Raw genomic sequence first — 16,945 nt, forward strand, 5'->3', positions numbered from 1 at the left:
CATAAAAAGCTGCTTTTCCTCCTCTCCTCATGTGTTTCTAGCATGGTGGGGAGACGAGCATGCTGGTGGATGAGCTCAACATGAACCAGCAGGGTGCACTTGCAGCCCAGAAAGCCAATCACAGCCTGGGCTGCAGCAAGAGAAGCATAGCCAGCAGGTCGAGGGAGGTGATTCTCCCTCTCTGCTCCACTCTGGTGAGACCCCACCTAGAGTACTATGTCCAGTTCTGGAGCCCCTCTTACAGGAGGTATCTGGAGGTGCTGGAACATGTCTAGAGAAGGGCCATGAGGATGATCAGAGGGCTGGAGCTCCTCTCCTATGAGGACAGGCTGAGGGAGTTGGGGCTGTTCAGTCTGGAGAAGAGAAGGCTCCAAGGAAACCTAATTGTGGCCTTCCAGTATCTGAAGGAGGCTATAAGAAAGCTGGGGAGGGACATTTTAGGGAGTCAGGGGGTGACAGGACTAGGGGGAATGGAAAAAAGATAGAAATGGCTAGATTCAGCTTGGTTGCTCAGAAGAATTTCTTCCCCATGAGGGTGGTGAGACACTGGAACAGGTTGCCCAGGGAGGTGCTGGAAGCCTCATCCCTGGAGGTCTTTAAGGCCAAGCTGGATGAGGCTGTGAGCAACCTGCTCTAGTGTGAGGAGTCCCTGTCCATGGCAGGTGTGCTGGAACTGGATGATCCTTGATGTCCCTTCCAACCCTAACAATTCTATGATTTTTATTGAACACCTTCAAACCACAAGAAACTTTTTAACATACCAGAAGAATTTTACTTTGTAAGAAGTTTTCAGATATTTGGTTGGAAATGATCTTTATGCTCTACAAGTTCAGTAATTCCTTGGTTCTTACACAGTATTAAGAGCTACCAAAAGCTCTCACACCTCCCAAAACACTTAGGCATGAGTTTTACATTAAAAACTTGCAGCAAAGTAGCAATTATGCAAGAAATTTTTGCAGATACTAGTACTAATTTACTAGTACTAATTTAAGGGAGATGCCAATACAATTTAATGAATGACAAATACCTGTCTCTGTTTACAAGATAAATGAAGTTGAAGAGGGCAACCTTATAATTAGCTAAGTAGCTTATATTCTTCCTTGGTGGAATTATTTCTTGATAATTGTTCTCACACAGCTTTGCATGAAAAATTATCTCACAGAGATCTTTAAAACTGTTGACAGAACTGGTTTGAACGTGGGGAAGAAGGATGACTTCCATATCCCTTTGACACCAGTTCCAACTTCTGTTCTGATTAGAAACTGCACATGGCTAATCCAGAAGAGATGCATTTACTCTTGAGAGAACACCCACACATGCCAAAAAACAAAAGAGATGATGAGAATTTTATACAGTTTTAAGAGGAAAAAAACCCCCAACCATACTACCTAAAAAGAAATCATCTCATGAGTGCAGGAGACACACAAGTCACTCCTAAAAGATGAAAAAGACTCCCTATTATTATTGTCTGTCCTTTGGCATTTTTCTTTTCTGTTACATTCTCACAAAAATTAACAAAAACCAACCCCATCCCCTTTGTGTCCAGGTTTAGCTTGGTGTTTTCCAAGAGGAACCTGTGCACAAAGCAGAAGTCCATGAAAATCTCTTAGGACCACCATTTTAATGAAAAATTGCATAGATGTCAGTGTCAGCAGTGTGTCAGTCTTGAGAAAGAGGTCCCAAGTAATTAAAAGTCTTGCAGCCTGTGCTCAACATACTTTAAATATAGTTGAGGATCTACAGTTGGTTTGACTCCACACTGGAATGCAGAACTAAGTCCTCTGGGTCTGTCTATAAAGTGGGGAGGGAGATGTGCTCAAACCACATAGAGAATGTGTGTATGCTCATTTTATTGCTCACCTGCCACAGAATTAGAATAGAATAGAATAGAATAGAATAGAATAGAATAGAATAGAATAGAATAGAATAGAATAGAATAGAATAGAATAGAATAGAATAAACCAGGTTGGAAGAGACCTTCAAGATCATCGCGTCCAACCCATCATCCAGCATCACCTAATCAACTAAACCATGCAACCAAACACCTTATCAAGTCTCTTCCTAAACACCTCCAATGATGGTGAGTCCACCACCTCCCTGGGCAGCACATTCCAATGGCCAATCACTCTCTCTGTGAAGAATTTCTTCCTAACATTCAGTCTGAACTTCCCCTAGCACAGCTTGAGACTGTGTCCTCTTGTTGTGGTTCTGGTTGCCTGGGAGAAGAGACCAGCCCCTGCCTGTCTACAACCTCTCTTCAGGTAGTTGTAGAGAGCAATAAGGTCTCCCCTGAGCCTCCTCTTCTCCAGGCTAATCAACCCCATCTCCCTCAGCCTCTCTTCATAGGGCTTGTGTTCCAAACCCCTCACCAACTTTGTTGCCTTTCTCTGGACACATTCCAGCCACAGAAGATGCAGAAAACATGACAGAAAAAATGCCCAACTTTTGTCTAGAGGGACAATTCAACATCTGAACCACATGGTGGAAGACATGGAGTTTCTTCCCTACCTGAAGCAAGCGTTCTTGCTCGTGCTGCCACCTCTCCTGGCGCTTTCGCTCTTCTTCCGGATCCCAGGACCAAAAGTTGAAACGCTTTGTGTGAATAAAAACCAAGCTATTAGACTTTGACACTACACAAGTCTACCAGAAAAAGCTGCACTTCATCTGGCCTACCCTTGGTGATGATGTTAAAATGGGAAACTGAGAACTAGATTTCTGCATCTGGATTGGGGCAATTCCAAGCACCAATAGAGGCTGGGCAGGGAGTGGCTTGAGAGCAGCCCTGAAGAAAAGGACTTGGGGGGTGCTGGTGGATGAGAAGCTCAACATGGGCCAGCAGTGTGCACTTGCATCCCAGAAAGCCAATTGCAGCCTGGGCTGCAGCAAGAGAAGCATAGCCAGCAGGTCGAGGGAAGTGTTTACTCCCATCTACTCCCCTCTGGTGAGACCCCACCTGGAGCACTGTGTCCAATTCTAGAGCCTCTATTACAGGAAGAATCTGGAGGTGCTGGAACATGTCCAGAGAAGGGCCACGAGGATGATCAGAAGGCTGGAGCTTCTCTCCTATGAGGACAGACTGAGGGAGTTGGGGCTGTTCAGTCTGGAGATGAGAAGGCTCTGAAGACACCTCTGAAGAGGGCTACAAGAAAGCTGGGGAGGGATACTTTAGGGTGTCCGGGAGTGATAGGACTAGGGAGAATGGAAAAAGATAGAAATGGGTAGATTCAGAATGGATGTTAGGAAGAAATTCTTCCCCATGAAGCTGGTGAGACACTGGAGCAGGTTGCCCAGGGATGTGGTAGAAGCCTCATCCCTGGAGGGTTTTAAGGCCTGGCTGGATATGAGCAACCTGATCTAGTGTAAGGGGTCCCTGCCTGGATGATGGATGATCCTTGAGGTCCCTTCCAACCCTGACAATTCTGTGATTCTATGATACTGGTTCTCTTAGAGAGCAGACAATAGCCTTAGCTTCACTGACACTTGGGATTGCCACAGGTGTTGAAATGGTAAAATAATCATTTGGTTTGCAAGGAAAGGCTTGAGAAACTTTAACTGGAAGGGAAAAATTACTTGGAAGAAAGCTCTAAGCAGCACTGAACACAAATACTTGCAGGTACTCAAATTTAAAGAAAGCATCTACTTTGCTTCTCTGTAATTTTCTGCCCAACATGCAAACCAGTTTGTATTTGCACAACCTTTCTCGTTTCACATGGCTGCCAGCACAACAGCCTATAGCTTTGCATCCATTTTTTATCCATAATGAAATAGAATCTCAGGCTTCACTAAGGATCCCATTACACAAGACATGGTTAAAATCCTTACAGTCAAGGGCAATTTTAGACACCTGACATCAGACTCCTTTCCACTCAGAGTTGTATTTGAATCTGATAGGAAGAGAGGAGAGACTGAGGAAGCTGGGGCTCCTTAGCTTGGAGAGGAGGAGACTGAGAGGTGACCTCATTCATGTTGATAAATATGTAAAGGGTGAGTGCCAAGAGGAAGGAGCCAGGCTGTGCTCAGTGATGCCCAATGACAGCACAAGGGGCAATGGTGGAAGTTGAGGCACGGGAAGTTCCTTGGAAACAGAAGCAAAAATTTTGTTCCCTGTGAGGGTAACAGAACACTAGAACAGGCTGCCCAGGGGGGTTGTGGTGTGTCCCTCTCTGAAGATATTCAAGAGATGCCTGGATGTGTTCCTGTGTGATCTGCTCTAGGTGATCCTGCTCTGGCAGGGGGGTTGGACTGGATGATCTCTCCAAGTCCTTTCCAACCTCTAACATTCTGTGATTCTGTGATGTCTATTTTTGGTGACAAACAGAATATGAAATACTTTGTGCTTAAGAGTAGCATTTGCAATGGCTTTTTTTTTTTTTTTTCATTGAGTAGACAGTAGAAGTGTGGTCTCCTGGAATTTTAATGTATATAAACCAAAATGAATAATTTAGAGTTACACATTGTGTTGAGATTGTGAAGCTTTAGCGGTGTCAGCAACTGAGTACTGTATAGCTGCCAGTCCCTCCAGGTAAGAGGGGAATGCATAAATACCAGATTTAGACCATGTCTTGATTTGGGTTGTATTTTTTCTCTCTTATTCCATTGAAAAGCAAATAAATAAATAAATCCCATTCTGATTTGGGGCTATTCAAAGAGAGTTAGCATAAAACATTCACGTGCTAAACACATCTCTAAACCAAACAACAATGCAAATAAAGGTACTCACGTTTGATTTGTCACCGCTATCAGAATCAGCTATTAAAAACAAACAAGAACAGACAGAAAGAGGAAAGATCAGATTTAACATTACAAGAAGATGGGCTTAGCCTGCAATCAAAGCTACTTTCGATCTGTATAGGACCGCTTCATGTTAGTTTCCTATTGGCTCCCATGCCCAAATGCAAGGACTGATGGCAAGCAAATAACCCACAGAAACAGATCACACCCGTCACCAACAGGACTACTTTGTATCTGGGTATAGAGGAGCACAAGACTAACTAACAGTAGCTTCTACTCTACCTCTAGCTAATGCCATCTACTTCTGGCTGCAGACATCAAGCAGTGTTTGGACACTGAGTGTTACCTACCTCCATCTACTTTTCCCTTCGTGATTCAGCACAAGGAAGGAAAAAGCACAGTGCAGCTAAGAGGATGGGACTATGCTACTCAAGAGCCACAGTTACCAAGAGAACCATTGCCATTTGCTATCCAAACGCCTTTGAAAATTAGGCTGATTGAAAGAAAATTGAAAGGGAAGGAAAAAAACCCAACAAAATATTGCTAGGCAAGTGATTCCGTTTGGGTGCCTGAAACCAGAGCTTCGCACCAATGCGCAACCCAACAGCTCTTTGTCAACTGTGCAGCAGGAAGAGACACTTTCTACAGAAGCAAGAGGTAGAACAGGTCCCCCGTGATCATCAGCTTTCACCCCCAGCCCCACGTCCGAAGACAGCTGCGGCTGGAGGCAGCGGAGAGGGCGGAAGCTGGTCTGAGCGCCGCATTTACCTGACTGCGAGAAAAACTGTGAGCGCCGCCAGCTGTTGCGAAGCCTAAGCGGGAGCGCGGCCCCGCGGGCCGGCTCTGCAGGCACCGGCACCGAGACAAAACAAGAAACACAGCGTGGTCAAAAGGTGATGATGGACTCTCCAACTCGAGCTGCCTTGGCCACAAAAAGGGAATTTTCCCCCACAGTCGATTTGGCCCACTTGCGCCTGGTTTATGATGGGCCCCTCTGGATTCGAATGTGCTCAGGTGGCCCAGAAGGTCAACAGAACACAGAATTAACCAGGTTGCAAAAGACCTTTGAGACCATTGAGTCCAACCTATCACCCAACACCATCTAATCAACTAAACCATGGCACTAAGTGCCTCATCCCCTCTCTTTGTCGAAACACCTCCTGTGGTGGTGACTCCACCACCTCCCTGGGCAGCACATTCCACTGGCAAATCTCTCTGGGAAGAACTTCTTCCTAACATCCAGCCTAAACCTCCCCTGGCACAGCTTGAGACTGTGTCCTCTTGTTCAGGTGCTGGTTGCCTGGCGGAAGAGACCAACCCCCACCTGGCTACAACCTCCCTTCAGGTAGTTGGAGAGAGCAAGAAGGTCTCCCCTGAGCCTCCTCTTCTCCAGGCTAATCAACCCCAGCTCCCTCAGCCTCTCCTCATGGGGCTGAGCTCCAAACCCCTCACCATCTTTGCTGCCCTTCTCTGGACACATTTGAGCATCTTAACATCTTAAACTGAGGAGCCCAGAACTGAACACAGTACTCAAGGTGTGGCCTAACCACTGCTGAGTACAGGACAGAATGACTTCCCTGCTCCTGCTGGCCACGTTATTCCTGATACAGGCCAGGATGCCACTGGCCTTCTTGGCCACCTGGGCACACTGCTGGCTCTTGTTCAGCTGCTCAACCAGTACCCTTAGGGCCCTTTCTGCCAGCATCTTAGCCTGGATAAAGAATAGTGTGACCAGCAGGATAAGGAAGTGATCATGCCCCTGTGCTCAGCACTGGTGAGGCCTCATTGTGAGTATTTGGCTCAGTTTTGGGCTTCTCCCTGTAAGCAGGACATTGAGGTACTGGAGCAGGTTCAGAGAAGGGCAGCAAAGCTGGTGAACAGTATGGAGAACAGGGATGGTGAGGAATAATTGGGAGTGCTTGGTCTGGAGGACAGACCTTCTCACTCCCTGCAACTCCCTGAAAGGAGCTTGGAGTGAGGTTCAGAGGTTGGTCTCTTCTCTCTAGCACCAAGTGATAGGACAAGAGGAAATGGCCTGAAATTGCAGCAGGAGTGGGTTGGGTTGGATACTAGGAAAAAATTCTTTACAGAAAGGGTGGCCAGGCATTGGAAGGGGCTGGCCAGGGAGGTGGTGGAGTCAGAATCCCTGGAGGTGTTCAAGAGACATGTGGACTTGGCAGTTCAGAATATGGTTTAAAAGCCATGGCTGTTAGGTTGATGGGCTGCACTCTGAGAGGTCTTTTTCAACTACAACAATCCTATGATTCTACAGCACTTGACGTTACAGGAGAGCTCTGGTACAGTAATGCCAGTCAAGGGCAGCCACTCCTTCAAGCCTCTGAAGCCTTTGCGTCGTGCTTGCATCCATTCCTCTCGCGAGAGAGGCTTTAAAGGACTCTCAGATCCTTTCAGAGCTGTACGTGCTGTGAACGCTAGAGAGCAGCCAAGTGTTTCAGCATCCCTCAGAAAACAGCAGAGACCAACCAGCTGCTACTGGATGTTTGGATTGATTCTTGCCTAACGTTAAATGGTATCGCTCCCCAAGCCTCTTTGGAAAGCACCTCCCCGCTTAAAACAAGTGGGACTTCTACCCCTTCTCAGACAATCCCGTTTTCCAACACTTTCAGCAGTTCCAACCTTGAAAACTGGGATAATCTGTGTACTGCCTACACAGACACTAACAACCTAATAAAATTCTCAGGGGAAAGAAAACTCAAAGATTTTTCTCTTTCTTTCACCATACCTTCATATATGCAGCTATAATTTCAACATAAAATCAAACTATTAAATAATAAAGGAAGGATCTGGATGTGCTGGAGCTTGTCCAGAGGAGGGTCATGAGGATAATTAGAAGGCTAGAGCTCCTCTCCTATAAGGACAGACTGAGGGAATTGGGGCTGTTCAGTCTGGAGAAAAGAAGGCTCCAAGGAGACCTAATTGTGGCCTTCCAGTATCTGAAGGGGGCTACAAGAAAGCTGGGGAGGGACTTTTTAGGGTGTCAGGGAGTGATAGGTCTAGAAGGAATGGAAAAACATTAGGAATGGGTAGATTCAGCTTGGTTGCTAGGAAGAAGTTCTTCCCCATGAGGGTGGTGAGAGATTGGCACAGATTGCCCAGGGAGGTGGTGTAAGCCTCATGCCTGGAGATTTTGAAGGCCAGGATGGATGTGGCTGTAAGCAACCTGCTGTAGTGTGAGGGGTCCCTGCCCATGGCAGGGGGGTTAAAACTGGATGATCCTTGATGTCCCTTCCAACCCTAACAATTCTATGCTTCTATGATTATCAGAACTTTGTCATGAAGGCAAAAAACCCAAGAAAGTTCTGCTTTGCAAGAACTCATGGTGGGCACAAGCCAAATTCAGGGAGGTGGCCAGGCACGTGTACTGCTCATCTGCAAGAAGGAGCTCCACAGGAGCAGCTGAGTGCAGAATTTTGCTCCGGAAGTTTTAATTGTGAGATAAAACCAGTTGCTAAGGCATTTTCATGTCTGAGCAGCAGTATTAATAAAATTTAATAGTCATTGATGTAATACAGCTTTTATTGCTAAGCCAGGTAAGTGCAAGGCTCCAAGGTGACCTTATTGTGGCCTTCCAGTATCTGAAGGGGACCTACAAGAAGGCTGGGGAGGGACTTCTTAGGATATTAGGTAGTGACAGGACTAGGGGGAATGGAATGAAGCTGGAGGTGGGGAGATTCAGGCTGGATGTGAGGAGGAAGCTCTTCACCATGAGAGTGGTGAAGCCCTGGAATGGGTTGTCCAGGGAGGTGGTTGAGTCCCCATCCCTGGAGGTGTTTAAGACCAGGCTGGAACAGGCTCTGGCCAGCCTGCTCTAGTGTGAGGTGTCCCTGCCCGTGGCAAGGGGGTTGGAACTAGATGATCCTTGTGGTCCCTTCCAACCCTGACTGATGCTATGATTCTAAGATAGGGCTTTCCCTTCTACTTTCACCCCCTTGTCACAATTCTGCTGCTATATTTAAGGGGAGCAGCCAAAAGAGTCCTTTGCATCACAGAACCCAGACTACCAGTACCAGTTAGACCCAACTAGAAAATAACCATTTTAGCTCCACAACCCTCCAGGTTGAGGCACTTCTTGATGAACACCACATGCACACATTCAGTTACTGTCCCACTGAATTCTCCAAATGCTTTTTTGCTCACCTTGTAGACCAGAATACTGCAGAGTAACCTGGCTGGTCTCAGGTAGTTTCTTTAGAAATGGCAATACTACACTCCCCTCTTGTTCCAGGGCTTTTGGTTTCATCACCTGTTCAGACATTTGGGAGCAGAAAATGATATTAAAAAATCAGCAGGTTCAACTGAAGGTTAACATAAACCCACTCTACTTATTCTTCTGAATCGACTTTATTAAAGATGAAGCCTTTGTCTCCAGAGCTACAACATGAAGTTGTAGCACTGTGGTCCTGGAAATAACTGTCAGCTGTTTGTTGTTGACATTCTTGCTGCTCTGCACACCAAAGCTGACCCTAACCCAGGACCAGCATCTAACTTAACTGACAGTGCAGTATGATCACGGCCATTTGTCACCTTTGCCACCACCTGTACTTGCTCAGCATTTCAAGAGGACTAAGAGGGTAAACACCATTGCCTGCAGCTTCCAGATACTCTGTCCTCCCAGCACATGGTGGGACTGGGGTTTGCAGGTCAAGTTCTCCTTTTTGCTCTGGCCAGTTTAGAGGTTCAAACACTACAAGCAGACTCTGGGGAGTTCATTTGGAGTGGAACCTGTCTGATAGCCACAGGATTTCACACAGAAACCATCTTCCCTGACAGATTGTTTTGAATGAACTCCTGAAGTGACATTGTACAGAGAAAAATATCAACTTGCACAATAAATATTTCTGTGTGAGAGCTTTCTTTTTGTTTTGTTTTCTACTCTTTCTTTTCCTCCCTGTACATACCTCTGGTGTAGCAGGGATCTCTGGTTCCTTCTGCTGCTCCCTTTCGGGTTTCTTCACATCCTTCTCACTTGACGCTGTTTCCTCTGAAGGGACAGGACTAGGGAGAAATTCTAATCTCTTCACAACAGGGCTGGCACAAGCTGCAGTTGACTTGAATTGCTTTTGATCTGAACCTAATTCATACAGATGGAAGAGAATACTGCAAGGTTAAGATAGTTTTCCCAAGAAAACGTAGATCTATTTCTTACATTCCAATTTCTCACTGAATATACTGGAAGTTTTTTGGGTAAAAAATTCTTCTTTCTCCAACAAAGGCAAAATTAACCTCTCAGAGAAGAAAAAATGTAGGTGCTTGGGCATCATGGTCAACAAAGACAGCAAGACAGTTCTTGGGGACAGTCACCCAAATTACTTCAGATGCTCTTCTTTAGCTGAGATGTGCTGTAGCCCACAACACACCTACTGAGGTACAGATCTCTATGATGCTACCCAGACAAGAAGCTGTATCACAGTGTCAGCCCTGGAGGCCATTTCAGCTTGCCTGTTTCTACCAAGCATCAGCCAGCATACATTGTACTAACAGGAAGCCTTGGGCTGGAATAACCTCCTGGTCATTCAGATCTTACAAAAACTCGAGCAGGGAGACCTAATAGCAACCTTCCAGTACCTGAAGGGAGCCTACAAGGAGGATGGAGAGAGACTGTTTGCAAAGGCCTGTGGTGACAGGATGAGAGGCAATGGTTTCAAACTAGAGAAGAGCAGATTTAGATTGGATGTTAGGAACAAGCTCTTTACTGTGAGAGTGGTGGAACACTGGAACAGATTGCCCAGGGAGGTAGTTGAGGCTCCATCCCTGGAGATATTCAAAGTGAAGCTTGACAGGGCTCTGGGCATTCTGATCTAGTTGAGGATACCCCTGCTTGCTGCAGAGGGGGCTGGACTAGATGACCTTTGGAGGTCCCTTCCAACCCAAACCATTCTATGATACTAAATTCATGTTGGATTACAGAAGGAACAAGGAGTGCAACAGCCCACAGCTGAGGACTGTGACAGCTAAACTACTGGTGCCACCATTGGAAGCAGAGCTGTTGCCAGTATCCCAAGCAGTTCACCAGCACCCAGATATCTCTCTAACCTCTAAAACAGAATCTCAGCTTCAGATCCTGTCCCCTTTCCATCCTCAGCAGCAGTGGCAGCTTCTGAATGGATGTTTTTGACAGGCTAGGAGAGTGAGCTAAGAAAGAAAAGCACCCTAGGCTCCACTAAGAACCTGCACACAAGCAGAGACAAGAGCTGTTCCTGCTGCCAGTCAGGTGCACACTATTTTGGAACATTCCCCACACCACTAGTGGCACAGGGGGCCCAGCACAGAGGTATCTGGTTTGTACTGAACAGCAAAGGAGGTTGCTTGTTGTGCATGAAGGTCACACAGTTTGTATCACATCTATCCCTCCAAAGCAGACACGATGAAAACGCAGCTCCTTTACCATTTCAGTGTTTGCAATGCTATCTCAGTTTTCCTTGCCAGCCAAGATTAAACTTTGCTTTCAATAATGTTTAGCAGCTAGGACAGCTGTGGAGCCAGCCACAAGGTGGCTTTGTGATTTGTAGACAAATACCACCAGCTCGTCACTGCTGATTATTGAGGGGAGAATTTGGCTTGTTCATCACAAGACTACAGCTTCTACATTACCTGGCAGGTGCAACTGAAGATTGTTAACTTCTGTGTTTTGGTATCTAGGAGCCAAAGTACTAAAGCCAGCTAAGGAGCTCTCGTTAACAGCCCACGTGCTTCAGTCTTGCAGCACATAAAGACAAGGCTGGATACGCTTCTAATCTTGGGGAATTAATACCCCATTAGAATCATAGAATCAATGTTTGGAAGAGACCTCAAAGATCATCAAGTCTGACCTGCCACCCAAGACCTCATGACTACTAAACCATGGCACCAAGTGCCATGTCCAATCCTCCAGGGATGGTGACTCCACCACCTTCCGACAGCTAACGACTCTCTCTGTGAAGAACTTTCTCCTTGATGTTTGAGGGCAAAGCTCAATTGTTTAAGTCACATTTATCCTCAAGAAATAGGAGCATTATGTTTACATACCAATTACAGCCAGAGCTCTCCTGTAGTGCTTCAAATAGCACCCACAGCAAGCTGAAATTTGGTAGACCCATTTGAAAAACTGAGTGACAAAGAAAGACATAAAAAAGTACTGGGCAGTGGACAAAATGTCTGCCCCCAGGTAAGGTTTCAGAAACACCCCTTTGAAGAAAACAGAGTGAGTTTTTACCAGCAAATTCCTTTCCCCAGAGTAGGAACCATGCGTAACGGCTTTAAAGCAGAAAATCAAGAGTTTGCATAATACCATCCATTTTAAAGCCCTTACAAGGACTAAAGTGCCCTTTCTTGTTCTCCTTCCCCATTTCTTAGTGTCTTGGGGGGGGAAAAAACAACCAAAACAACAAAAAGTCTTAAACAGAAGCTATTACTGACTTGAGAGTTTCTGTCCTGATTGCTTTCTGCTTTACAGTATGCTGTGGCACCAGCATTCACACAAACAACAAAGCAGACAAGGAGCATCTTGAGTGACGTTAAGTCAGGTGTGTTATTTCAACCACAGAATGACAGGACAGACCAGGTTGGAAAGGACCTCAAAAGATCATCTGGTCCCACCTTTCATTGTGAAAGGGAGCCTGGAAGAGATTGCCCAGCAACCTGTTCAGCTGCACCATGAAAACCTCCAGCTATGGAGACTCAACCACGCTGTTGCAATGGATGAACATTCTTAGTGTGAAAAATGTCTTTCTCCTGTTGAGATCTCTGGCCTCTGCTGCATTTTCTAATAAACCTTCTCGGTGCTGCTGCTGATCATGCACTTAGTGATGAAACTGGGCAAGGGCAGGGGTAAGGGCAGCAGCAACAACCAACAACCCACCTGGGGATGGGCACGCTGGGCTCACAGGTCCTGCGCTTCCTGGACTGGCATCGACCTGCTGGCTGGTGGCTGCATCTGCTGCCACTGTGGAGGCCTGCAGAGAATAATACAGTAGAAACACAGTGACCAGAGTGGAAATAAAAGGATATGTTAATTCCCCAAGGCAGTACTTGCTGCTTCTTTGTAATGTGTTTAAACCAGAATGGTTTAGAGCTCGGTAGGGAGCTGGGGAGTACGTTTCAGAGCAGTATGCACCGCTTGGGTGTGGAATCACTGGGCTTTAATCTCCTTTTCCAACCATTCATCAGCAACCATCATGCAGTTGGTCTGGAAGAGCTCCTCCAAGCCTTTAAAACTATAGGCTATCTTGGATTGTGTTAGCAGGAGATAAGCATACATTTCACCCCTAGTTTCCTCTTCCAGAATAACAGACAAACCTATGCATTAGCAAATAGCCAGCACATACTGGAGCTTGAAAAGCGGCAGAGTAATTAAATACTTCCTTTATTTCACGGTTGTCCAAACAATCTGTTATCTGAAGGGAAAAGCCAGAGTCAGTATTTGAGGTAATGAAATACTTGAAAAACTGTTCGGGGAGGACTGAAAAAATATGGTGAGAGCGTATCAAGCCAATAATCCAAATCCCTTTGAGGAGCCAGCTTCCTGACCCAGGACAAGGCTGCTGGAGAACTAAAACCACGCTGTCAAAACAAGGGGAGCACTTCAGCTGATCTGTTTAGCAGCTTCCACCACACATCCGCTTTCCCAGTAGGCAAATGGAGGAAAACCTGCAGCAAACCAATCAGCCAGAGCACAGCACAGTGCTTCTAATGCATGAAATGCTTAGAAAATGGCCCATTCAACAGCTGCAGTCTACTTTTGGAAAGAAAAACTAATGTGTTTCAGAAATAGTCTATTGTAGACTCGCTTTCCTGTCCTCCTCCCACTCTTCCATCTTCTTAACAGCTGCAAAGGAGGAAATCTGATGAAATTTCCTCTTTTCAGGAGGCAGGATTCAGACCTCCAACTCCTGCAGGGAACCCATTTCCCATCCCTGCAGGCCCACATGAGCCTGTGGCTTATCCATCCATGCCCCCTGAAGAGCAGACCTGGGCTGTCACAGCTTGATCATGGGACGTCTACTGGCAGTGCCAAGAGGAAGCCAATGCCTGCAGACACACTTTGGCTCCAGAGAGCTGTCTGTTGGCACTGCTTGGGAATTCCTGCCCCTCTTCTCTCTGGAGGGAGGCATGCTCTGGGAGGGGCAGGGAATGCGTCTGGGAAGATGCCTTTGTGAGGAAATGGTAGGGACTGGTGCGGGGCCATGGTCAGGGGCAGCAAAGTGGGCAAACCCAGCAGGCAATGCTGGGAACAACAAAGGAGTCCGTGGCTGCCAAGGGCTGTGCCGCCACCTCGCAGCAGGACAGGCGCCAGATCACCGCCATGAGCCTCTGGAAGTGGCAGTGTCTCCTCTGGTGCCTGCTGGGGCTGGCTGCTCTCTGTCCTGCCCGCTGCCAGGTGCCTTCCACTGCACCCTCACCTCCACCCATCCAAATCCTCTGCCCCATGGGGACACACAGAATCATTTAGGTTGGAAAAGATCCTCATGACTGAGTCCAACCATAAACCTCAGCACTGCCAAGTCCACCACTAAACCATGCCTATGTGTCTTTTAAATATCTCCAGGGATGGTGACTTAATCCCTTCCCTGGGCAGCATATTCCAATGCATGATAACCCTTTCAGTGAAGGAATTTTTCCTTCTATCCAATCTAAACCTCACAGGTGCAACTTGAGGTCATTTCCTCTCGTCCTATCATTTGCTCCTTGGGAAGAAGGAGCAATACCCACCTTGCTATCCCCTTCTTTCAGGTCTCCCCTCCGACTCCTTTTCTCCAGGCTAAACAAACTCAGCTTTTTCAGCCACTCCTCCTAAGACTTGTACTCTAGACCCTTCACCATCTTTGTTGCTCTTCTGTGGACATACCTCCCTTCTGCCTAAAAGTGGTTCTCAAAGTGGATGAGGCAGAGGGTGAACTATGCACTCCAAAAAGGCAGCACAGAAAGTTTGAGAACCTCCTCTCCACCACATCCACTTGTGAGTACATCTACACCAATAGCAAACAAGGATTGGGGCTCCCCCTCCATGTGTCACAAGCTCCACGGAGGGACCACTGCTGGAGGTGAAGCATAGGCTAAGAAACAGGCCCCAGAGAAATGCTCCAAAGAGTGCCAAGTCCTGTGTCCCAGGTATGCTCCATGCTATTCTGTTGCCCTTCTCTCCTTCATAACTCACCTCTCCCTTTTCCAGCCCATCTTGTGAGAGCCTTCTCAATGAAAGCCCCAACAGAACACTAAAAATAAAGAAAATGCCTCTTTCAGCTTTAGGTCTGTCTACTAATGTGGCAGCAATCATGGAAGAAGCTACTGGAAACCCTTCTCAACCTTGCTCAGTGCAGAAAGAAGTATTTCTTTTCTCCATGAGGACAGCCAGGCAGCGTAACAGGATGCCCAGGCAGGCTGTGCCAACTCTGTCCTTGGAAGATTTCAAGACTCCCATGAACAAGCCCTTAGCAACCTAGTCTGATCTCATGCCTGATCCTGCTTTGAGCAGAAGACTCAGCTAGAGTCTTACAAGCTGAATTATTCTATCATTCTACAACCTCCATTAAACTTCAAAACAAAAAAATAAAATTGAAATGACTGTTACCAAGAGCTCAGGGTTTGTCCTAAACAAGGCAGATTTTTACCTGGAAAAGCAAGAGGAACCTACCCAACAACTCCTCACTGCTCCAAAGCACAGGGCCTTCCAAAGAAAGGGTTGCAAATTTCAATTGTTAATGTTTGTATTGTAGGTGGTGGTGGTGGGGGTTGTTTGGTTGTTTGTTGGTTTGGGTTGTTGTTTTGTTTCTCCCTTTGGTAAAGCAATAGAACCTGCCTTCCACTTTCAAGAAGAAACTGTCCACACTGGAAAATTCCCCTCCTTTGCATTCCCCACACCCACCCCCCCCCCCCCAAAAAAAAATATAATTTCAGCTTTAATTCCAACCCCTGAGGCATTAAAGCTATAAAGGGAGGATGAGACAGAAAGTGTTAAAGAGTGTTACACACCCCCAGGGAAATGAAATGCTGACTGGAGCACAGCCCCACTGGCCTCTCAGAGGGTTTAAAAAGCTCAGTGAATGCACAGACATGATGCACTTTTATCACCTCTAGGTCTAGAGTGACCTCAGGAACCTAAACATGGTGCAGAGTCCTGTAGCTTTACTGCACAAGTGCAATAAACTACCCATAACCTACATCCATGAGGTTGAATCAGGTAATGACATAGATGTTATTTATAGAAACTCTTTCAAGAGAGAGAGAAGAAGAGAAGAGAAGAGAAGAGAAGAGAAGAGAAGAGAAGAGAAGAGAAGAGAAGAGAAGAGAAGAGAAGAGAAGAGAAGAGAAGAGAAGAGAAGAGAAGAGAAGAGAAGAGAAGAGAAGAGAAGAGAAGAGAAGAGAAGAGAAGAGAAGAGAAGAGAGAAGAGAAAAGAAAAGAAAAGGGAAGAGAAAAGAAAAGGAGCCAGTACTTGCTGCAGGAAAACTGTATTTTGCAGTTCTGCTCCTGCTCACAAGATTTGACTCTTCCTCCTCCCTCTGCTGAGCAATTAAATGTTTGTGACATTGAGCTAAAAATAAAAACCTGATTAGTAAGTAATTTATTAAAAAAAATAGAAATGAAGTCAGCTTCACTGTGGAGCTCTCTCATTCCCAGTATACCTAATCCTATTTCTAAAAGCAATATCCACAGGTGTATGACCCAGGTAAGAAAATTCTTGTACTGACACAGCTGATAAAATGTCTTTTCTGCCACAGACTTTCATCTTTCCCGCATAGTAAATGTCTTGTAATCCAATGGTGATGTTGGCACTGAACATGAAAAAGGTGTGCAAGCACTTCATTGGACCCAAGAGGATCACATTTTGATGTAGACACTGAAAAACCAAACAATTTGGTGAGGGACATTTCTGAGGCATTTCAGAGGAGCTCCCATGCCTTGGAACGAAGGTGTCACTCTGCAGGACCACAGAGCCACTCCACATGCTGGCTGAGCTGCAGGTGCCTATGACAGAATTTCACACAACACCAACACAGGCAATGAAGCCTTCAAGGGAAGTAGGAACAACCTTGCTGCATAGGTGCTGTGTTTTTTCTCTGCCCCCAGGTTCAGGCTGGCATGAAGATTATCTTATTAACTCTTGAAAACTGAAGAATGCTGTCTGCATGGATTGGTGCTTTTATTACCCCATGCATCTTAGAATCATAGAATGGTCTGGGTTGGAAGAGACCTCCAAAGGTCATCTAGTTCAACACC

At 46.2% G+C, this 16,945-nt stretch overlaps 1 protein-coding gene across 1 annotated transcript in view; it reads right to left on the reverse strand.

Annotated features, from left to right (window-relative positions):
- Positions 1-16,945, reverse strand: part of LIMCH1 (LIM and calponin homology domains 1) — a 223,646-nt gene that overhangs the window by 17,258 nt on the left and 189,443 nt on the right. The window contains exons 21-26 of the mRNA XM_054163774.1: positions 12,590-12,683; positions 9,651-9,823; positions 8,890-8,995; positions 5,500-5,574; positions 4,721-4,749; positions 2,509-2,592 (exon numbers count right to left, since the gene is read on the reverse strand). Coding sequence (XP_054019749.1) covers positions 2,509-2,592; positions 4,721-4,749; positions 5,500-5,574; positions 8,890-8,995; positions 9,651-9,823; positions 12,590-12,683 — 561 coding nt within the window. The remainder of the gene's footprint in view (positions 1-2,508; positions 2,593-4,720; positions 4,750-5,499; positions 5,575-8,889; positions 8,996-9,650; positions 9,824-12,589; positions 12,684-16,945) is intronic.

This window comes from Dryobates pubescens, chromosome 1, assembly GCF_014839835.1.
Source record: "Dryobates pubescens isolate bDryPub1 chromosome 1, bDryPub1.pri, whole genome shotgun sequence".
Taxonomy (NCBI): Eukaryota; Metazoa; Chordata; class Aves; order Piciformes; family Picidae; genus Dryobates; species Dryobates pubescens.